The following is a 23,838-nucleotide window of genomic DNA, read 5'->3' on the forward strand; positions in this document are numbered from 1 at the left end:
AATTGCATAGAAAGAAACATCAGATTATGCGCAAAGCAGAAAAACATAACAGAACTGTATATATGCAGCGGTAAAGTCCAGTTTTCATGGTAAAATATAAAAGTGCACTACAACAAGCGAAAGGTAAAAGGTACAATCAGTCCCAACCAATGCAATCCAACATGTACCGAATATGTGTGAAGCATGTAGCCTATCTTGAATATGAATAAGCGTAAAACTTAATCCTGAATTCTGTATCTTAAAGCCTCGGTGGATTTAAATGTTAATGTTGATGGGAATTTTGCTGGGGAGCAGATACCAGTACGGGTTGTCGCCCTCTGCATTACGAGCTGAAAACTTGGCGTTGAGCTGATCCAACGTCTTCTTAAAGTCGTTTTGCATCGTTTTCACTTCATCCGTAACGAACTGTTGCTCGTAGACGTCGCCCAGAAACACCTTGGTCAAACAAAAAAGGCATTCTTTAACCCGCAATAAGAATATTAAAGTCCATACAGGAGTAGGTATCATTTTAAACGTTTCGAATAACTCTTTATTCATATTCAGATGTTGGAAATCTTACCTATACTTACTACGTCCTGTTTCAACTTTGATATTCTTATCACGTCTTACCACATCCTTCAACCATTATGCTCCAAAATATTATGTAACCATTTTCATTTCGTATAATTAATTGTGCCAGTGGATAAAACTCGTTTGTTACCATTAGTGTTTTTCTAGCGCTACACCAAAAATTCTGATTAGCTGACTGATTTCGGTAAGTCTTCCAGGAGACATTATCTGTTAATACTGTTATAATATCGGTGCCGACCCGATACCAAAATTAACATTTCAGACATGGTTTGGCATCCAAATAAGGATTTATTACTTACAATTTTTTTTTTTATTGTTTGGGTATATTATCACAACTGTCCAAGCTGTAAATCACCATCGCTACGTGCCTATCATTTCTTATTTTGTTAAACATTGAATTTAATAACCGACTTATAGCCTTGATGTACGTTCTAGGCGTCAAAGGAGCAACACTTAAAACGAATACACAACCAATATTACAAACTTATCATTAATTGGGATTGCTCTTGGATAAGCCCACTTACCTCGTCTTTGGAGTATTCCGAAAGGGCGTAGGCCATGGTCAGCATAAAATACCCCGTTTCTCGGTCCGGTAAAGAATCCAAGACACGTTTCAAATCAGCCTAAAATACAAAAAAATGAAAGAAACCGGATTTTTTTCAAAAACAGTTGATAATACGATTTTTACACCTTAAGCAGGGCGTCCGCAACTATTTAACCCTGCGAGGCCTTTTGAATTTACAAACACTGTTATGCCCCTTAAGTTTTACAGTGATAAATAAATTTGCATATCGAAAGCTAGTAAACACAATCTGTAGAATTTTAACACTTAAAAAAATGATTTAGGCCAACTTACGACCCTTACGAAGGGTTTAACAACTGATATTTAGACTTTCATGTAGACTTTAGCGTTCGTCAAAGGGCACCTTTCGTTTTGTCTCATAAAACGTTGAATTGCAGCAAACTACAAAACACACAAACACACACACGCGCCCGCCACACAAGCATGCACGTACACGCACACACGCACACACGCACACACGAACACACGCACACACGCACACACGCACACACGCACACACGCACACACGCACACACGCACACACGCACACACGCACACACGCACACACGCACACACGCACACACGCACACACGCACACACGCACACACGCACACACGCACACACACAAACACACACACAAAGCAAAAATAAGACACACACCTCCCCTCTCTTGTGCGGTGGCATTCGCATGGCAGTCGGAGCGTTGGGGACGAACTGATAAGTCTCCATTTGACCGAAGTTGACCGCCGCGTGTTGCGCCGAGCTTGCGAAGATTATAATGTTGCAAATTCGAATCTAGAATAAACGCAGTACAAAATTATTATACTTTGCTTAACCAGCCATTCTGCCATCTCCATGTATTTAAACTAAAATTGCTGTTGTATATTTTAAACGATAACCCTCAACATTACACGCCCAGTTATGACGTCACTTTGTGACCTCTAAATAATTTTAGCGTTTCGGTAGGAAAGTCTTTGATCGTACCGAAATGAAAATGATTCTACTTTCAATCCGGGTGCAAAAGAAACAAAAGCAGAAAAAATTGTTAAATATCAGCAATATTTTCGCATTTCTTACGAACTCATTACTGGTGGTAATGGTTCGGGCATTCCCCTGGAAAAATTATTCTAGTTTTAACCTTGAGTATCACAGAAACAGTAGAAAAAAATCGTTAAATGTCAGCCTTATTTTGGCATCACTTACTAGTTCACTCCTGGTGGTAATGCTTTCGGGCATTCCCTTAGTGTTTCCATCCTCATTATGGCCGAAACCTTCATTCGCCAGATCAGAAACCCAAGCTTGTAGCTCAAAGTCCCCGATTACATTCTGCATTACCAACATTACCAATAAATTTATCCTATTTTTTTGAAAAACAGTGACTTAAAACAAAAGATAAGCAAAAACATAAGATAACAAACATCAATGTTTATTACAGATTCAGGTGACTAAGTCGACATTTTTTGTCTGATCATTCACTGTATCGGTTATCTTCTTTTCATAAAACGGTCTTCATATTCAAAAGTAGGTTTCCTTTTAAACGTTTCGAGTGACTCTTTATTCATTTTCAACATCGCTATTTGAACTGTAAAAATGATACTTACTTTCTGTATCCAACCATTATGCTCCAAAGGCCTTCTTATTATTTGAAAAGAATGTCGTTTATTACCCAGTTAAAGCGAAATATTGGTTGAAATAAAAAAAATAAGTTACCAAACAAGGTGGAGTGTTTGTATTGGTATGTTTGCATCAATAAACCTTAAATACATATCATTACAAATTCCAGGTTGTAAGAAAAAACAATTTGCGAACGTTGGGTCTGGGTGTTAACTCCTTAAATTTGTAAAGCAATGTTGGTAATGCAACCAACGCCAAGAGAGTCCTTTATTTTTATGGTTAAGACAAAACAAAAATATCGTTGTGTGGTGACAACAATATATTTTTTGTTTCGTACCGAGTCGGCCTTGTAAAAGTACTCCACAACGCCGGTGACGTAAGAGTTGAGAGCGGCCCAAACTTCCATGGCGTCATCTCTGTATTGGAAGTTGGGGAGAATATTCTTCGATTCCAATCCTGAATGTATTTCAGGCATTATGGAGTGATATTATAAAGCAGTGGTTGTTAACCGCTAGTCCGCGATAAATTTTGCCATTCCGCCAAACTTTTTATCTCTTTTATGCAGTTCAAAATTATATTTTTCATTAACGTTTACTTCGTAAATGCAAATTTCTTTCGGGCATCAATTTTGTCATCTGTTTCAGTATGTTAAGCCCGTTTGGGAGAGGGTTTCAGCACAAAATATGTTAAAAAACGTTCAAATTAATGACGAAGTTACAACGACACAACTTTGTTTTTTTCTTAATGGCTTGCCCTAGTTCAGCGGTTCTCAACCAGTGGGCCATGGCTCATTGGTGGGCCATAAGAACATTTAAGGTGGGCCACAGACCAATTTAAAAAAGATAGATTTGGTTTCATTTGTGTCACTGTATTTAATTACGCTTGGGATAAAAATGGCTTGGGGAGGAATAAAAAAGGAATGTAAATTTATTGTTGTTTCTCACTAATGCACGGTTGAATAAATAATCTGTTTTTAAATATGTTCCGCTGTGTTTTGTTCTAAACCTATTTTGCATTTTTTTTCTTCATAAAAATTTATTGGGCCACGAAAGAAAAAAGGTTGAGAACCACTGGCCTAGTCGTTTTAGGGAAGAATCTTGCTTTCAAATTTCTGGTAAGTGGTTCGTTAACGGATTTTCGTATTTTTTTGGCAAGTGTTGAAAGGTTAAGAGCCACTGATATGAAGTCTTTATTGTTCCCAGTTGACAAACGTTCTTACCTTGTGAGGCGATGCGATTTGGAATGTCGAGGTCTGACAGTTTAAAAGTCTTAAAGTAATAACGAATTGTATCCATGGCGTCTGAAAAATAAATACACTTGTAAAAAAACAGTTAATTCATAACATCTTCCTGTACGTTGTGTTAACCACAAAATGGGTGGACTATATAAGCAAGAAACTATCTTTCAACTTTGTAGATATTTCCAGACGTTAAACATAAATCCTATAGCAGTAGTTTACTTAACGAAAGCCGAAAATAGTATATTCGTGTAATTATAAATATTTTCATTTGTAATATTTAGGGCGAGTATCTTTTGAAAAAAAAAATTTGACCTATTAAGAATACATTGATTTAGACAACGCATTTTGTACTACATTGGTATCTTGGCCACATCTATTGATGTTATGCCGATGATCGGTGTAGCGTAAATCATTTATTTTTCGGTTTTATTTAAAACTTTTGAAAATGCTTTTTAACTTTGTTAATATTTTAAATGATATTTTTAGCATATCAAAAAGACAAACGACTTTAAAAATGCCAAAGAAAAATAAGGCGCTGTTTTTTTTATAAAAATTGTCGAGCAAACACTTAAGTTAAAATATAAGAGGAAAAGAATTGCAAAAAAAATTAGCAAATCTCTAGAGCATATTATTGAAATAGGAAATGGAATAATTGCTAATCACCACCGAAAAAAGATAAGTCAAAAAATGATCTCCCTATAATAATAATACAATGAAAAGATGTACCAGTTAGCTCAACCATATCTCCTATTCTGTCGCCAATGATCCTTAACTAGCTACAAAGCGAATTTCAATATAGGAATAAAAACACACAAGTCCTTACTCAGAGCAACTGATTTTCCAGCAGCTGAATCAGGAGGCAAAAGTGCACTCCTAGCTAGCCGGTTGATGTTGCACACAAACTTAAGGTGAGGTCTTAGAAGCTTGTAGAGCGGATGGCAATGCGGCAAGTTACGGAATGTGGCCACTGAAAAGGTTTCGGACATAGCGTGCGTCATCATCCAATGGTAGTACCACTGTGGAGAAAATATGTGGAGCCAGAGTACATATATAGATTAGAACGTGTTAAGTTGTTTCGTTCGTTGACCACCATTCCTATTCAGAAAATCAGTATATGGATCAGTGGTTCTGCAATTATTTCCCTAATTAATTAGCCGAGCAGCAGTAGGTTTAACAACATTAAACCTACTGCTGCTCGGCTAAAAATGTATTATTTCATCAGAAAATAATGTAGACACTCTTTGACTGTTTTTGGTCTATACCCAGTTGAGAAACAACGATTTAGATTCTGAATATACCAGAGTACGTTGAAGAAGCCTTCAATAAAAAAGCAAGTACTGTCTCCTACTATAGGAATCAATTTAGAAAAACAGAAAATAATATTTTAGCAGTTTTACTTTGCTAAACTTTTTTTGCACAAACCTCATGAGAAGAGGCTGCCGCGCAGCGAAAGTACATCTTGGCCAGCAGCCAGTCGTACTCGGAGTCGGCGGGCGTGAAGAGCGAGTCCGACTCGTTCGGTACGAGTTGGATGGCGAGTGGAAGGAACTCGCCCGACTCGGAAGCGTGGAAGAGACCGATGCAGTTGGCCGAGTAAAACGGCTTCCTAGTGGTGCCATTAACGTTTCTGGGGATGTCTTTGGCCCACGAGTAATCAGCGATGAATACCTTTCCAGCCTGAAACCATTAGAAATACAATAAAGTGTCATTTGTCTTGATTCTTAAATACGTTTCATAAACGTAAAAAAACATTGGGGAGCACATAATCTAAATTAATGAAAGCAGAAATCTGGCGTGAACTGACTTCAGTTGCTTAACTTTTTAATTAAGGGAACAACATGGGGATTCGTGAATTCAAAACGACGGTCAAAGAAAGCCATCTCGGACCGTTTCGGTAAAATAACTTTTTTTTACCTAGTTTCGGTAAAAAGTATTCCTTTTTATTCAGAAATTAATATAAACTAGGTTTCAGTTGCATATCTGTGTATTTCGTCGAGCGAAACCTTAGGCTTCCCAAGGTTACTTGTTTCAGACGTCATGTTATGACGTAATTTTGTCATGTCATCTGTTAATATTTCCATGAGCTTCGGTAAAAAACTCATTGTTACGGTAAGAAAATTATTTACCCCTAAAATCAACGTTATGAAAAAAATAAAGGTAAAAAATAATATATATTCGTTTAATCCTTTAAACAAGGAATTGTGAAGGGACATAAAACCAAGTTGTGTCATATTCAGCCTATAGCAAGTCTTGTCTCGGTGCGAGGCGAAAAAAAGTTCTTTAGAAAAACTTGTCCAATACAAGACTCTAGTAATAGCCAAGACGTTTTGTTGAAACCAAAAAATGTGACTTAAGTGATTTCAACACTCGTAAAAAATCGCCATATGTCGGTTGAGGGCAAAAATCAAGTATGTTTTAGTAAACGGTACTTCGAAATTCCTAACCACCATCCAACCGTACCGTTTAGAATTAGGTAAAACAATAAAAGCAGATCCAAACCTCAATCTCGCCTTCCAAAGTTTTCCCTGCTCCCAATTGTGCGCTCACAGTTGAGTTTGTGACGTTGAAGTAGCTTGGAATCGACTTGCAACGCTCCATCGCAAGAGGGGAAATCCCCGTGAGAACCTGTCTCCCAAACTCTTCATCCGTTTTCCATCTGTTGTTTTGGTTTGGTATAACAAGAAAGTTGACAGTGAATAACTTTTCTTGTAATGGTTGGCTATTTGTAACTTCTTTGACAAAGGGTGAATGAACGTTTCCTTAATACGGGCCCATTAAATAGTTTGGAATTTGCAGAGACCCCAAAAAAAATAAATAAAAAAATAAATCAGAAAAAATTAAGCAACTTTTAAAATAAACGAAGTACTAGGCACACAACTAGGATTTGGTTAAACTAGTGGGACAAAAAACAATTACCTTTTTTGGTTGATCTAAATAGTTTAGTTTTGACAATATATTACAAAATATTTCAAATTAGTTCTACACTACAGTAGCCTACCCTGTTGAGGAACTAGGCTACTTCGCGAGTCACCTGTTCTGTTATACTTTGTTATAATCTGCTATCATTTTAGCTTGGCCTGCAGCAGGCGGCTATCTGTTGGTAGTGTTGTAAAGTCATTATTAAATGACACAAAACAAATCCAAGTCTGGTCGATTTTTAAATAACTTAAAAAAATAACTGTTAATTCGTTTCAACAAATGTCAAGTCGAGTCCCAGTGCAAGACAGTTGGCATTACAAGCCACGGTCAAGTAAAGCCACTTTTTATCAACAAAATATACAGAAAGTAAAAAATAAAAAATTTGAACCATTTACCTTGATATAAATGGCGGATTTTCAATCCCGGAACCTTCGTAAAGTTTTTCGTAATCTTCCAATTCGTCGAGCGGACAAAAACCTAAAAATAAACAAGAAACATTCAGTACAATAGACACATTTTTGTCGTTTGAAATGGTAATGAAAGTATAGAAGGTAGTTAACCTAACACACACACACACACACACACACACACACACACACACACACACACACACACACACACACACACACACACACACACACACACACACACACACACACACACACACTCACACACACATACACACACACACACACACACACACACACACACACACACACACACACACACACACACACACACACACACACACACACACACACACACACACACATACACACACACACATACACACACACTTGTTATCACAAGCGAATAATGCTTTCAAAAGAAGAAATCAATAAAATCTTGATGGTTTATTATTTAAAAAACGTGATGGAAGTTTTTTGCCCGCGTCGCTAGGCGTAAGCAAATGGATTATTTAGCAAAAACAAATTGCTGATTCGCAGCGGTAATTTCTGTCAGACATACGTGACCCACGTAAAAAAATCGAGAATTTAAAATTCCAGTCATTTCCACAAAAATGGAAACTTTCAACCTATAGTGAACCTGGCGTTTGTAGAAGTTACAAAGGCAATTCTATTTTATGAGTGACTTTGATCATGTCAAGAGTATTTTTCACAAAATAGGTCTAAACGTTTACAAACATGCAGATCTACATTTGACGAACCATTACTGTTCCTCAAGCTTTTTTCGGCTACCCAAATCTTAAGCGTAAGTATAACAGCGACGATATGACCAATCAATTAGTTTCAACTTTTGTAAGCGAACAAACATAACACAACAGCATAAAGAAGTTCGAATTTAATTAACATAAGCCATGCCTTCGTTTTTCTTCTGCAATTTTCTCAGATGTTGGAGAAATCTTGCTCAGAAACAATCTCAACAAACCTAACCTTGTAAACTATTTCGATCAATCACCCAGACAAATCAAACGGCCAATAGCAACTTTTACCCATAGTTTTGGAAACATGAATATGCTGTTGCTGCCATGCAGACATTGTTTCAATTGTAAAATCATTCTTGGCCTGGTAAATACTGTGATTGCCGTAATTAGCTTCTCAGCAGTTACATTGAGGGTGACAGTATTTGACTATCTTTCCGGCGAAAACTAGTCAATTGCTATATAAGTATCGACAACAACATGTATGCTTCATCAAGGTGATATATTCAAATCAGCACTTGGAGTCACAGGTTGACAGTTTTTTTTTAAGGTTTGATTTGGGTAACCGCTAAGTATAGTTTTAGGAGACCGCAAGTGTTTCATTTAAATACCAAAAAGTTGCAAGTCAAAAAATTTGGGAAACCGCTGGAGAAATTTGGGGGACCGTTTCGGAAATTGTATTGCCATGATAAAGATTGCCCGAACAGCTGGTCGAAACGTTGGCACTTTAATAAAATTTGGCCGGAAGATAAATTTTACGATTGATGCTGAGAAACACTGTTCTACATTATAACAGCAAACCAATTATCTCTATTGATACCTGTAAACAGAACGGCGGCCGTGTTTAGAGCGATGCTGAAAACGCTGTCAGATGTCCTTCCGTCCTGTCCGAGGGTATTCTCGTAAACCAGCGGCAATGGGACGTTGTCGTCAAGGTAACGGTTGATTTCCCACCCAGGATCAGCTTCCGAAGTCGGCTTTGGATTCCACTTAAAAACCTCCTTGTTGGCGGCGATCTCATCCGATCTGAGCTTCCTCACAACTTCTTGAGTGACGTTTTGTGGCAAGGCACCTGTCAAGCATCAGTGAATGTATGGTTTAGGGCAGTGGTTCTCAAAGTTCTTTTCGAATTCCTCCCTTACAATCCCAATTACTATTAATTCCTCTTCAGTAAAAAGCACAAGATAGTTTACCCTTTTATTTATTGTTTTAAAGCAATTTAGATACGCTAATCGTCTGAAAGTTGAGTTTGTTTGAACGTTTGCATTTGTGCATATTTCTTTATTGGCTGTAACTGTGAAGAAACGGTAGACTTAGATTGTGGGCCTAATAGACTCTTTACAATACCAATTATTACAGTTAAATAATCTTTTAATTACATATAACCGATTAAATGACTTCTTTCTTAAGCAAAGCTTAAATCAAGGGTTCTTAAACTTTTTTTACCGCGGACCCCTAAATTTATTTTTTGCTTCGCGTGGACCACAGTAGGCAATAAATTTTCTAAAATTACGTCAGAAATTAAGGTCACAGTACATACAGACTTCATAAATATGCTGATTTTCTTCATAAATTTACGTCAAATTATAAAATGACTTTCAGAAATATGCCGAATGATTTAAGAGTTAGGAGGAGTCTAAATGCATTCAGTGCTAAACGTTTTATTTTTAATTAATCTCTTTTATTTAAAAAACGCATTACTTCTTAAATTTATAGTAATACTTTAAGTGGGCCTTCATGGACCCCCTAAATCTAGTTCACGGACCCCCAAGTAGTTAATGGACCCCAGTTTAAGTACCCCTGACCTATATACACAGCCTTTTTATCGATAATTAGATAAAAAATCCACGTATAGCAGTGACGAAATTTTGCGCGTCGCACGTAAATCGCGAAGTGTTTGTTTTTTTCGAGGACAGTCACTTCCGCTCTGCGCTGTCATTGCTGTTGTGAAAACATTTTTGGTGGTTTCGACGCTAAACAAAACACAGACGCGAAAAACAGATAACTATAAACAGTGATTCTTAACCTTTTTCCTCGCTACAACCCTTTGAATTTACTAACCAGTTCTCGCACCCCTTTTAAATCGCCAACCTATTCTCGCACCCCCTCCTAGAATTACTTAAATAACAAAACCATTATAATTTTATTTTTATACAACTAACTGATAACACAATAGCACAATACCAAAGTGTGAGTTAGTTTTGAATTTAACTGAGCAAAGAAATTATTATAGTAATAAATGTTATGTATCTAATTCAGCATCCCCGCAACCCCTTGAAACAGTTCTTGCACCCTTGGGGGTGAGAGCACCCCTGGTTAAAAAACCCTGCTATAACAGATAGCTATTCAGGGTCAACTGACTCAATAACCATTTTGTGGTTCTTCGTTAATCCTTTGCAACTGCGTTCGCAGTGTAGCAACAAATAAACATTTATCTTACAAACTTTAGTGCAGTTGTTCTCAAACTGGGGTCCGCGAGACAATTTCTGGGACCGCGAAGCACCTAACAAAAAAATCAACACGACTCTTCTAAAGAAGATAATTTTTTGTGCAATAAAATTTCCAGGCAACTTACTTTTCCAAACCAAGCTGATTAGGTATTGCACGCTTAAGTTAAATTGCGCATTGTGACGTCTAGTGTTACGTTGTGCTAATGACAATTATGTTTTCACAGCTTGCTGCGCTGCCACTGTGGGCTGTACGGTCACGGTTTTAAAACTGTTCGTGATTGTTGGCTCAAGTAAAGTGATTCGTTAATTAGAGGTTAACATAACTGATAGCAAAAAAGCAAGTGCACCCGTCCCATTGATACAATTAAAAACAACGTGTTATTTTGAGTTTATTTGTGTATATTTTTAAGGACCGTGAGCAATTAAAAAATTGCTGGGGAACCGTTGCGTAATTTTTTAACAAAATTTTGAGAACCACTGCTTTAGTGCATAGATTTTCGATAAATATTTAGACTACTTCCAGTTCTGGCAACCTTAGCGATACAAAAGCGTTTTTCCGCTTTCGCGCTATTCGGTAAAAACGTTGTGGTGTGCTTTTCTAAAATAAACCCTTTTTTAACCTAAACGAAAAGTCACTTATTTTACGTCACGTTTATATGTAACTTTGAAAAGTGTATGGTTGAGTTCACTGCATTAGGCCTCCCGGTCCCAGTCAACTTTTAGAACGTGGTGCTTATACGCTTGGAATTATTTGCCCTACATTACAGGTTCGAAACCCACAATATGCTATTCGGTCATATCAGTTTCTAAATTTGGTACTGCGCATGTGCATGTCGGACTCGGTACTCGGGTAGTTGTACGTTGTCTTACTGGAGCTCCGAGTCCCGAGTCCGACTCCGGCAAAAACTACAATCATCGTTAATGCATATGCTATAGCAAAATACAAACACCTATTATGTAAAAACAAACAGAATTTACGTCCCAGGACCATAAATGCTTGTCCCCGTTTTTCAAACTGTGCAAACAAAGCATTTACCTTCTCCTGGTGCAACCGATACTACGCCATCGTTCAGCCACCTGTAGACCGGGAAAGTGTACTTGATATCCTGGTATTCGACCACCACAAGATCGCACAACCATTCCTGGTCGAAGCTGAAGCCTGTAAGACCTGGAGAAAACAAAAAATAAAACTGATAAAGCTTTGGTCCAGCCATAGATTATATTGGGTAACGCGAATAGGGTGCACAGCAAAATTTACAATGCTGACGCATGGGGATGTCGGATACTATTAAATTGAGATCAATACCTTATACCAAGTGGTAGTTTCGTTACTCGGTGCTAATCCGGTACCGAATTGATCTGGGAATTTCAGCCAGGATTTGCGACACAGCGCAGTAATTTCCATTATAAGAGGTAAATGTAGGCCTATCAAAATATTAATGGGCGAAACTATGGTGGTAAAGATTTTTTCATAATGATACCAAAAAATTATTACATGTACTAAATTGGGCAAACTAAGGACCGATCGATTTTTATAGATAAAAAGGAATCGGTTGTTCATGTATACCAGGGTTTGCTGAACTGGCGTCAAGATTCATGAAGTGTTTTATAAAAAAATTCTAATTTTTCTTTCTTCCATTCGAATGCAGAAATCACGCACAACAAAATTCCAAATCTGTGTTACAATAAATCGAAAAATGTGTGCCTGAAACAGACAAGGAGAAATACTTCGCCAAAAAAAGACAGGCCTACTTTCCAACCTAATAAATAGATGAATTTTAAACGGACCGCAGCCTGAAAACACTGAGTAGCCGTGATGTAATACGGTTTGCAAACACTTACGCAGCTTCAAAACGAGCGGTTTTCCAACCGGTTCCTTGCGGTGGTGGACTTCGTAAGCTCGCACCGAGCCGGCTTCGAAGTCGTTTTCCCAAAAGTAGTCGAGAGTGTGCCATGACGTTTCTTTGCCGGTTTCGCCCACGATTTTGGCCTGGACTGTTTTGTCAGTACCAGCCTTTGGGTATCTTTTGCCGGTCTGCAAAAGAAAGCAAAAGGTTTGTGTACCATAGAAATTATACTTCGTTGGTAGCCGTATTTTTTTAATTGCAAATCTGGAAATAAAGTGGCACTTTTTAACGACAACTCGTATTAAAATCTTGACAACGTTGCGATACACTTGTTTTTGTAAGAATGCGACGTTTTTGCAAGCGTGTGCCGGTTGGTAGATTAGGCTTGGGTTTTTTAATAGCACTTGTGCTTCTACTTCGAGTGTTTAAAACTCTTCATTTCTACTTTGACCTGCTTCAAGTACGGTTGTGCGAAAGCTTGTCAAGATTTAGTCAACGTAGTGTTTTCACGAGCTTAAAAATAAAAAATATTTTTAAATTTAAGTATATAACAATTTTTTTTTTGAATTTTAGCAAATTCATTTTAGGTATAATAGTTTAGTCATATAAAACATGATATGCAGCGGTTCTTTAACATTTGGTTAAACCTATTTGGGTGCCCTTAAAGCAACCAGGACCCTCAAGATTTGTTGTCTAAAGTTTTGTTTGTCATGCGAATAAAAACCAAAGCCCATTTTAAGTGTTAGGACAAACTGTTACCATACTTACAACAGACATTGTCTTACCGTTATTGTCAGGGTATATTTTTCCATGATGCAGAGTTTAAAATCTATAGCAATGCCTAACAAATTTTGAATACACTAAAAAGGCAAAAAAGAGGATTAACTTTCCGCTATTCTTAAATCGCTATTAAGTGATTCACTCAGCCAAATAATTCACCAAGATATGACAGTTGGTTTTCGACCAGCGCTTATATTGTCAGTATGATGGTTCGATTCGTATGGGATACGCGTCAAATTACGATAAAAAACGCTAAAAACGTGCTAATATACAATCGTTGTTTGTGTTTTTTTCGAAAAAGCCTTTTTTGTACATTATTATCGAAATGGGCGAATTTTCTTCGTAATGAGCAGGGGTGTGGCGTGGGTGGGGCACGCCTATCTTGCGTTAGATTATAAAGTTAGTATGAATGACATAATGTCAGATTGCAAATAGAAATAATTTTAGAACGCTATTACCTAATAGTGACAGTTTGCATTTTTCTATCATATGCCTACAAGCTACAATCCTACATGCTTTAAGGCCATACAAAGGCCAGAACAGCAAATAAAGCTCTTGCATTTTGATTTACGTTTACCCGGCATAGGTAAAAAGGGTCATAGGTGACCTTGGGACGCTGTGTTGTAATGACATGACACACCTTGCGTAGAACTAGTGATGATAATTTTTGCTTTATTCAGATACCGATAATTTAGGCTCGATACTGCCATTCCAAACCGATTTGTTTGACGCCATTGCTGTTATTAACTGAACATAAGTGGTCAAAACAATCCATATACCTATTTAAGGTTATTAAGAAATTTAACGCTATAGCGCTAAGTATTTTTTATAGTTGACTTTATTGTGTATATTGTAGCAAAGATTCTTGTATGAGGCGCTCACAGGAGTGGCCAAAGCATGTACCGCGTAACAACGATGAAAACGTACGCTAGTAAAAGAGAATTGTATAAGCTTCGTCATCTGCAGTGTGGTAACTCGAGTGTGACATTAATTAGGTCACCCTCGAGCTGTTGCACGCCAGTAATTAAGCTGGAGGGAGACTGCATGCATAGAGTCGCCACAATATCCTATTTAAAAAAAAATTACCGTTTAAAGTGGAGAACGCTATGCTTAATCTAAAACCATTGCTGAAATGTATTCACCGATATCATCCGAGTATCGAACGGCTACCAAACCTACTGCTTACACTGCCTGACATCGGGTGTCCGTTCCGAACTGATATTATCATACATTTATACGAAAAAGCATGTATTATGAGATTAACATCCGTGTTATATATGTATAGCAGGGGTCGGGAACCTATTTAGCAAAGAGAGCCACAAAAGCCAAATATTTTTAGTTGTATTATAAGAAGAGCCATATAATTTTTTGTTACATCTAGTTATAGTTGGAAAAAAAATTAGTAACTTGAACAGGGCCCTTTATTTTGTTCTCATTTAAAAGAACGGACATAAAAAAAAGAATTAGCCTAGTTAAGTTTGCACCACTTTAATTACAAAATTCCGTCGGAAGGACAGGGCCTTTTGGGTGTAAAGATATTAATAAACGGGACGGGGTGACAGTTGCGAAAATACTAATAGTAACAGGATTCGCGCGAATCGCCGAAAATGCTATTACTATGTGTAATAAAAACGATAAAACAAAGTTAGCAAAGCACCGTGGCCGCGTGCAGTTTTATTCAGTTCATGCTAAGAAATGATAGCTTAGATTATCTACAAGCAAGATTTTTTCATCAAAAGAGCCATATGGCGTCACAAAAAGGCCATATATGGCTCCATAGGTTCCCGACCCCTGGTACATAGCATATCCAGTGGTGAAAATAGCTGGAACGGTTCTGAAAGGCTTTCCGGTAAAAGACTGGCTGCCAAAACGGCGTTCAGAAAGGATTTTTGGTAAAATAAAAAAGTATAGCCTACGTGGCATCAGTAAAAATATTTTTCCATCAGGTCATGTTCTATTTACAACAGTCATCCCTTCATCTCCTTAAATGTGTTCGAACTATCGGTTAAGTTGCATATTTGTGCAGTAGCCTACATCGAACGATAAGCTCAGGCTTTCTAAGATTACTTTTTTTAGAGTTTGACGTAACTTTATGACGTCATGTCTAAAATTTTTCATCGTTCGGGTGAGAAAATTAATCTACTTTCACCCTTAGTGTTTCTTAACCCATGGGTCACGGCGCTAAATTGGGTCGCTCTTTAATTTGGTTTGGTTGGCAACTGCAATAGGCCTACTTCGCCTGGTTTACATTCTTTAAAAATAATTCTGATCATCCTCCAAAATGAAAAAATTACGGAAGCAGAACGAAGGCATGGATAATATAAATTCGTTAATGCTATTTTCGGATGTTTAGTCCGCTTACAAAACGTAGTGAAGAGAATTGGGTCGTCAAACTTTGTTGATATACTAACGCCCGCGGAAAACGGTTGAGCAACATTGAATGGTAGTCCACATCTAAGTGTATGTATCACAACTTAGCTTTATAACAAAGATAACCTAAATTCACTAAAAAAATTGTACAGTATTTTGTCTTATAACACAAATCACAAAAAATATTGTCCAATTTAGCCACTAGGTGAGTTAGAGAGGTAGGCAAGTTAAATTGCGATAAAGAGATAAATCAAAGTAATAAATAATGATAAAATACGCTTCACTTCAGGGGACAAACCCCCAACGCACCCTGAATACAAGAAGCTTATTTCAAAACATCTTTTATAGATCTCATATCTGAAAAATGCATTTTACTATAAAATAATAAAATCGCCACCGTTTGGTTTTACATTTCAGTTGCAATGACTCAAGTCATTGGTTTTACTTACATTTGAGAGTACACTTGAGTCACTGTTGTTAAATTACTTGACTTAAGTCTTTTGACCGAAATAATTTGACTCAAGTGATATCTTTTGGACAAATGACTTGACTTGGACTAGTCAAAGTGTCAACCGACAGGGTTATATCGTTTTTTCAATAAATATGTTTTAATAAAGGTAATCAATTTATCACCATTTTTGCCTGTAAAACAATTTGTTTGCTCAAGTTTCGTAGTGTTGTTCACGAAAATTGCAATTACTTTGTTTTTGAATTTCAATAGTGCTTTTAATCAATACAGTCGAAATAGAAAACGATAAAAGGCCACCTGTATTCTATTACATTGCGATGAGATGTAGAAAGCGGAACCAAGCGTAGTTGGTAAGTAAATCGTGACAACGAAAGTGGATTACACTCATCAACAAACATACAGAAATGTAAAAAGCAAGAAAGAGGAACTGAAAATGGAATTGCGCCAGTGAATGTCAGAAATGTGCGATCGTGAAAGATGAGCACACGTCAGTTTTATTCGTCTCGCTCGTCATGTGACGCCTTTTCGACCAATCACAAGCCTTATTGCTTAGTAATGGCGACAGGAACAACAACATAACAGTTGCAAGTCATTTTTTCGCGTACGTTCTTTCATTATTATTAAGTAGCATGTGAGAATGCAAAGTGAGATGTTTGGCTTCGCTGTAAGTAAATTGCAGTTGTAGAATTGGTAGATATGTTTTGGATCTATTGTATTAGATAGTTTTGCGTACGTGATATTCGTCAAATCGTAAATGAAATTGTCTTGAAGTCAATTTCTTTGGGAAAGTGGCTATTTGCCCGCATCGCTAGGGTACGCACAAATACATCAATTGGTGATTCTAAATTTATTTAATCTATTTGTTGTTTGGGTGAATACCTCTTATCTTCTAAACACCTGTTTTGCTTTATATTTAGTTTGATTTTTTAACCGCATTTTCTATTTAAGTTTGATGAATTTAACCAGAACACTTTTATCTTGATAGATATTTGTTAAAATATTTAAAACGATACAGAATTAGAGTTAACAAAAAACAAGAACCATGGATGCCATGTTCGGAAATCGAAAAATTAACATGGAAGCACTTACCAACTTTTCGCAACTGTAAGTAATTTTACTTCAAAGGCTATTTTTGCATTTGCACAATAATATAAATACCATAACTCATAATACCGGAAAAGTGTACGAAAAAGTTCTTGCCCCCAAATTTTTTAGTATGTTTGCCACTGTATATAGCCACTATGGAAAGTGTCGCAAGTGTATCTGCGATTTTTGTGACTAAACCTGCAGCCCCCCAAAGAAAGAAAAAAAAGAATAAACTTTCACCCCCCCCAAATTAATCTGCACCCAGGTTTCCTGTCTGTTACATTAGCGGGTGGACTTTTGACTGTAGATTTTTCCGAGCTGCACCCACGGCATCTTGTTGAGACCATACTTTCCAGGCTGTGTGTAAAGTGTAGCAACTGTAGCATGTAGTGCACTGCTGCACACACATGTTTTACCCTGATTTTCCTAATAGTTTACACAAGCGTCCGCGTTTGAAATGTGATGATTCCCTGTCATTACTTTTTAGACAGGCTCATTGAGATCCACTGTGGAAAATATGGCTAGTGCACTATCAACAATCCAAACTTTCATCCCAATATTAAATCTGCCACCCTATTTTTCTATATGTTAACAAGTGAGGTGCACTTATAGACTCGTATTTTTTTGGCCATGTACCCGATTTCATTGAGATAAGTCATACATCTCAGACTACGTTTGAATTCAGTTTAAAAAAAGTTTTGGTTTTATGATTTTACCCTCTGTTGCCAATACTGTAAAATCCATTAAGCTTTGTAAAAAAAAAAGATAAGCTTGATTTATTTTTACATAGTTAAACTGTTAGTAATTTGTAATTTATCATAAGCAATGTTTGATTTTATTATTTCGGATTCTGAAACTGACAGCTATTCCTGGGCCTGGCTTTGGCTAGGGTTCTCCTTCAGGAATGTTTTGACAGGAAATTCTCCGGATTTTCAGTGAATAACAATCCTGAATCTCGGGAATTTTTATAATCCTGGTTATTCAGCAACATAGAAAAACTTAAGGCGACTTGCATAGGTTGCCAAAACGTTGGTAAAGAATTAAAATTACCAGAAGAGCTGTTTTTGATTTATACTATTAAAGTCTTGCCTGAATTGCTATATTTGCGCTTACAAAAAGGTCTTGTAAAATTGCAGAAGTAATACTACCGAACATCAATGAGCTTCATTAAATGTTTGGAGCTAATATAAAATAATATTAAAGATCATAATGACGTAATTAAGTATAATTTTGTCGTCATGATTCCCAGGAATTTTAATTTTTCAATCCCATTTCCCAGGGGTGAAAATATCAGAAAAAAAGAGAAACTCCAGCTCCGACTTGCAGCCCTGGTTTAACTGGTTTTAGAAAGTAAAACTATTATATAAATATCATGTACTATGATTCAAATATTTTTGTAGGACAATTGCCACCAAGAATCACTTGAGAAATGTTTACTCGTGTCTTGCACTCTGTATGTTGTCAGCAAGCGGTGGAGCATTTATTCATCTCAAAGGTGGATTTCTGCAGGTGAAGTTTTGTTATTTTTTGCTTGAGTACAGTGTAAGGAGTAATAGGATATTTTTGCACTTGAGATTTTTAGAAAGCACTGTGATTATTTTAAAGAATAGTTAACTGCAATTAGGTATATATAAAAGCCTGAATTGGTCAAACTTTTTTTGTCACTGACCAAAACCAAACCCAGCAAAGTCTTGGCGGGTAGTGGTAAGTTTTCACCAACAATTGCAATGGAAAAAATCAGATTTTAATAGTTTAGAGGGCAGTAAAGAAAAAATGTAAAAATGTGTTTTTGGCTTGTTTGGATTTAATCGCTAAAGCTACACTATAAACCTGGGGCTTACAGAAGGATATGCTTTTTGATCGATAAAGTGGCATATTTCATGACGATTTTGGCAAAAAAGAATTGTGAGGTCCCTTGCCCAAAAGATTTATGTTTGCACAGAAGTCCTGTGAAAAGTTGACATGCAGCACAAATTCAGTGCGCTTATTTTGTATTTGTTATCTGAAGAGGGGTTAGTTATGTTCCAACATTGGCCATATATATATTGTAAAGACCTTAAAAGTGCATTTTTGAAATGTTATATTTAAAACTTTTGAAATGTTTTTGCACAAATTGTGATAATATGCACTTATATATTGACCACGTTGATAAAACTTTTATTACTAAAGGTTCCATGGCAAGGTTCTCTCAGAACACAAAAATACCAGAAAGTCAAACAACATTTGCATGAAGCGTGAAACTTTTTTTGTGGTAATATTGCCCAAAATCTATTTAACATTGCCTTGTGCTCAGTTTGGAAAAGAGAAGACTGGCCTTAGTTTGGTGACCCCTGTTGTAGTACAACGTAACTGATCCTTTAATAATGTTTCCAAGCCCATATACGCTTTCACTTTATTTGAAGCATTCACAAAATGATACAAACTTCCCTGTGGGGTTTGAATTTTTTTTGTACGTTAAACTAATCCTGTTGATTGTCTTTAATTAAGGGTGGACTCCTTTCCACACTGGTGGCCATTGGCTTGATGATCTGGCTTGCAACCACCTCACACACCAAAGAAAACCAAACCAAAAGACTTGGAATCCTTGCTGCATTTGGTGGTGCAATGGGTAAGTCGGGATTTTTTCTGTTGAAAACTAGACAATTGTTTTCTTGGTAAACTATTTTCTTTGGTTCTTTATGCTGCATAACAACGGTTTTGTAAACATTTCCAAGTTGTGTTTAAAATTTGATAGGTATCAGATAACATCGTTTTTTTTTTAAATATTTTTAAATTTTTTAAATATATATAAAAAAAATCTTAAGTTTTATTTTCATTGTTTTTTTTTTATGCTGCGGTCAAACTGCTTCGTAAACATTTCCAAGTTGTTTTTAAAATTTGATAAGTGTCAGATAATATTCTTTCTTTGCTATGTTTTGAATTAAAAAAGATCTTGATTTTATTTTCATTGTTTCTCTATGATGCATTCAATGTTTTTGTAAGCACTTCCAAGTTCTGTTTAAATATTTATAAGTTTCAGATAATATTTTTACTTCTTTTTGATAATATTTTTTACTTCTTTAGATAATATTTTTACTTATTTTTTTTTATTTTTGAAAGAAAAAAAACTTTGATCTTAGCAGTTTTTGTACTGTAGATATGTTTTGTGCACATTGTAAAACGATTTTTTTCGCAGGACTCGGCTTGGGACCAGTGTTGGATTTTGCGATTGACATCAACCCTCAGATTATTGTCACAGCTTTTATTGCCACAACTGTCATCTTTGTCTGCTTCTCTGTCAGTGCTTTGTATGCTCAGCGCAGGTCCTACCTATATTTGGGAGGTTAGTCACAGTTGGTAAATTCATACGATCAATATAATATAGCTGCCAATTTATTACAATATAATATTACTGCCAATCCCCATTAGTTTCATTTATTGACTTCCTGCACAATTTCATTGAAACAGCTTCATTTGTTTCCATATTTCTGTTTGTCGAAACATTTAATTATGAGTTCCATTTTGTTACTACATAATGTATATTTTTAAAGCTTGTTTATTTTGTTAAATGACAAAGTAAAATAGTTTGCTAATGTAAAAAAAAATTTTTTTGAACAAGAAATGATATTAATAGGTTTTTCAGCATCACCACAAAAATCGTTATGTACATTTGAGTTGATTTCAATAAAATTATTTATCTTATATTAAAAAGCACAATTTGGTTTGCTAATGAAAATTTGATGTAAAAAAAATATTTTAACCAACAAATGTATATTTAACATTTCAGTTGATTTCAATAAAAATCTTATCAAATGCAAAATTATGATTGAAAATATGTTCTCATCTCATTGGACTGGTAACATCACACTGTTTCTAAATACAGAAAAAGTTTACTAAAAACACCCAACCTAAAAATCCTTTAGAAAACCAGCTTTCAATATTAAAATGTGTTAATCGCAATAGGCAGTGAAAATGTTATAAACCTGTACCATATTGTGTATGTTAAACACAGCTTTTTTATACATTTCAGGCTTCCTGGGTAGTGCATTGACTGTCATGCTCTTCACATCTCTCGCCAATCTCTTTTTCCAATCGGTGGCAATGTTCCAGTTCCAACTCTATGCCGGCACCGCAATCTTTTGCGCTTTTGTCCTCTACGACACCCAACTGATCGTTGAAAGACACATGAACGGCGACAACGACTACATCTGGTAAGTGCCGGATCAAAGTGTTGTGTGGCCCTGTTAAATATTTAGTGTTCCCTTTAATTGGTGGCTTTTTGTTTGCTAAAATGTGCCCGCAAAGTGTTGAACCCTAACCGGAGAACTTGGGCCATGTTATAAAGACAAACTTCTGAATGCCATGACAAAAAGTGTTTTGATATTACACACTGTGTGCTTCAGTTTTGTTAAATTAAAAAAAAATACTTTTTTTTTCAAAATATAATACGAGCTGTTTGACACATGTATAGCTACGTTCTCTGGAATTGTGTATAATTTACGCAAATCACGTGTGTAATTTAGTTTAAGCATTGTCGACAACAAACTTTGGTCACATGCAAATGCTAATTTATTTTTATTTAAATTGGGGTCGGTTAATAAAAAGGTTGGACCACTACTTCAAAGGGTAATTAACTACCACAGGTTAAGAACCACTGCACTAAGTGATGGTTTAAATTCTATATTTCAACTTTTTCCTGTATCTCAGGCACAGCGTTGATCTTTTCCTTGACTTTATCAACATCTTCCGTCGTCTGATTATCATCCTTGGACTCAATGAGAAAAAGAACAAGAAAAGAAATTAGACTGAGACTCCCTTCTCAAAGTCTTGGCCTTGCATTATTAACATGCTTGCACAATGCTTAACCAATGTGTATATAACCTTATATAAATTTGCGTGAAAAGTTAGTGTATCGTATGTGTGCATAGCTTGGAGATTCTAAGAAAATACTTCTTTGTTTTAGTCTGTGGTTTAATTTTAGTTAAAGGGAAAAAATCTTCTTTCTTGGTTCTCAGTTTGGTTCCGTTGTTTCTATGGGAATGGACTACTTTTGCAACATTCTGCGGTTTTGCATTTTAAAAAGTTGTTTATTTTAAATGTTGTGGTATACTGTAAACCTAACTTTTGTTTGTCTGAAGTGAGTCAGCTCCAAAGAGCTCTAATAATACTGTACAGCAAAGTCTTGATTTTAAGTAAAACGGCTTGCTTAAGGTAACAACTACAAAAGCGGCTTGGTCCAAAGAATAACTAGTAGTGTGTTTTTTCGTGCTTCTGACTTGCAAAGGACATCTCATGGAGCAAAAGTCTACATCCAAAGCAAAATACACGCCACCGTCTTGTGCTGTATGCCGCTCTTGTTTTCGAGTACGTTTAAAAAACGAAACTCTGCCAGAGCGATAAGGTTTCTAGTTGTCACGTTGTTTTTTAATGATCTCCGGTTTCAACTTGCGAATAAACGTAATTCAACCCTGATCTGCCTTCTGCCTTTGGAAAGTAACCGGTTTTGTAAGCAGTTGTTGTTCAGTTAGAGAAGCGTTCTCAAACCATTTGGGTCTGTGTATTATTTGATTGGACCACAGACTGCAGTTTACATGGGTAAACTTATTTTATTGGTTCTAAGCAATATTTTCGTCCAAAATTTGAGAAAACTGCCGAATCAATAATAATCAGTGATGGTTCCTGATAATTAATTCAAACTCTTTAGTTAACTATCTTTAATGATTTAGAATTAAGTTACCAAATTTTCTACTTCACGCTTAATAATTATATAAGTCGCAGTCAAAATATCTGAGCACTGAGCTAGTGTGTTTGGCAGCTTGTTTTGGTCCTGTATTCCAATCTTCAACAAAGGGCCTTTCAGTCCCTTGCCAACCGAAAGCGGCTTTTATATGAACTTCTGTTAAATATCGATCGAAAATGGCGGACCTAACATATTGCGCGCAGTGTGTTGTATTTGACTGCGCTGTTTACGCAGCTGAAAGAGGAAAGACTGGATTCGGTTTGTCGTGAGTTTTGATGATTGACCTTTGGCCGACATTAAGAGGCATTATTTTAGTGCCGTATCAATTAAGTCAACTTTAAGAAAAAATAATACAGCCTCAAATACTATTTAAATGTTGAATAAATTTATTTCCGTTTCTTACAAGGGCGCAATTACAATTGGTATAGACATTCCGAATGTTAATCACGACTTATTTACTGAAAACAATGTAATTAAATTGGCCGTGCACCCAAATTGTGGGTCATGTTTCAATGCAGCAACTGACGTAAAATGTTGCATCAGCAATAGCTTTCAATACCAGCACACATTCTGCTATTCAAACAACGCTCGTGATTCAAACTAAATTTTAACATTTTCATTACGCTATACGTTACATAACAGTGTCATACAGGTCCAAGTTAGCTATTTTTATATACAAACGGTCATCAGTTGCCTAGGTCATAATGTAAAACTAAACCGTGTAGGCCTAACTAAAAACATTGTAAAATTGACTGTTTTACGAGCATTAAATCACAAATGAACACGTAATTTTAAGTTATTTGACACAAGTCATTTTAGCCGAAAGACTTTAGTCGAGTCACGTCATTTAAAAACAAGGACTGAATTGCATTTAATTCAAGCAACCATCAAGTCATTTCAACACGGTAACATATGCTATCATTTTATGCATTGCATAAGCTGCTGTATAGCCTACGGCCGAAAAATCTAACAATAACTGTGTCAACGTTTATTACTTTGGTAGACCGAAACGAGGGCCATCATAAAGTTTAAATTAAGAACATCAATCTA

General features: G+C 36.2%; 2 protein-coding genes across 2 annotated transcripts; one reads left to right on the plus strand and one right to left on the minus strand.

The window, feature by feature from the left end:
- Positions 1-255: 255 nt before the first annotated feature.
- On the minus strand, positions 256-13,141 carry LOC146131968 (allene oxide synthase-lipoxygenase protein-like). Its single transcript, XM_083397165.1, has 14 exons — positions 13,133-13,141; positions 12,360-12,552; positions 11,554-11,685; positions 8,888-9,139; positions 7,301-7,382; positions 6,486-6,642; positions 5,409-5,663; positions 4,810-5,002; positions 3,966-4,046; positions 3,084-3,202; positions 2,336-2,458; positions 1,793-1,927; positions 1,095-1,193; positions 256-435 (listed from the first exon to the last, which is right to left on the minus strand). The coding sequence occupies exons 1-14, from the start codon at positions 13,139-13,141 to the stop codon at positions 256-258; spliced, it is 2,010 nt and encodes a 669-aa protein (XP_083253291.1).
- Positions 13,142-16,929: 3,788 nt separating this feature from the next.
- On the plus strand, positions 16,930-22,520 carry LOC146131969 (bax inhibitor 1-like). Its single transcript, XM_083396554.1, has 6 exons — positions 16,930-17,087; positions 18,470-18,578; positions 19,557-19,677; positions 20,245-20,391; positions 21,079-21,259; positions 21,756-22,520. The coding sequence occupies exons 1-6, from the start codon at positions 17,026-17,028 to the stop codon at positions 21,850-21,852; spliced, it is 717 nt and encodes a 238-aa protein (XP_083252680.1). The 5' UTR covers positions 16,930-17,025; the 3' UTR covers positions 21,853-22,520.
- Positions 22,521-23,838: the final 1,318 nt, after the last annotated feature.

This window comes from Ascidiella aspersa, chromosome 9 (genome assembly GCF_963924565.1).
Source record: "Ascidiella aspersa chromosome 9, kaAscAspe10.2, whole genome shotgun sequence".
In the NCBI taxonomy this organism is placed as follows: Eukaryota; Metazoa; Chordata; class Ascidiacea; order Phlebobranchia; family Ascidiidae; genus Ascidiella; species Ascidiella aspersa.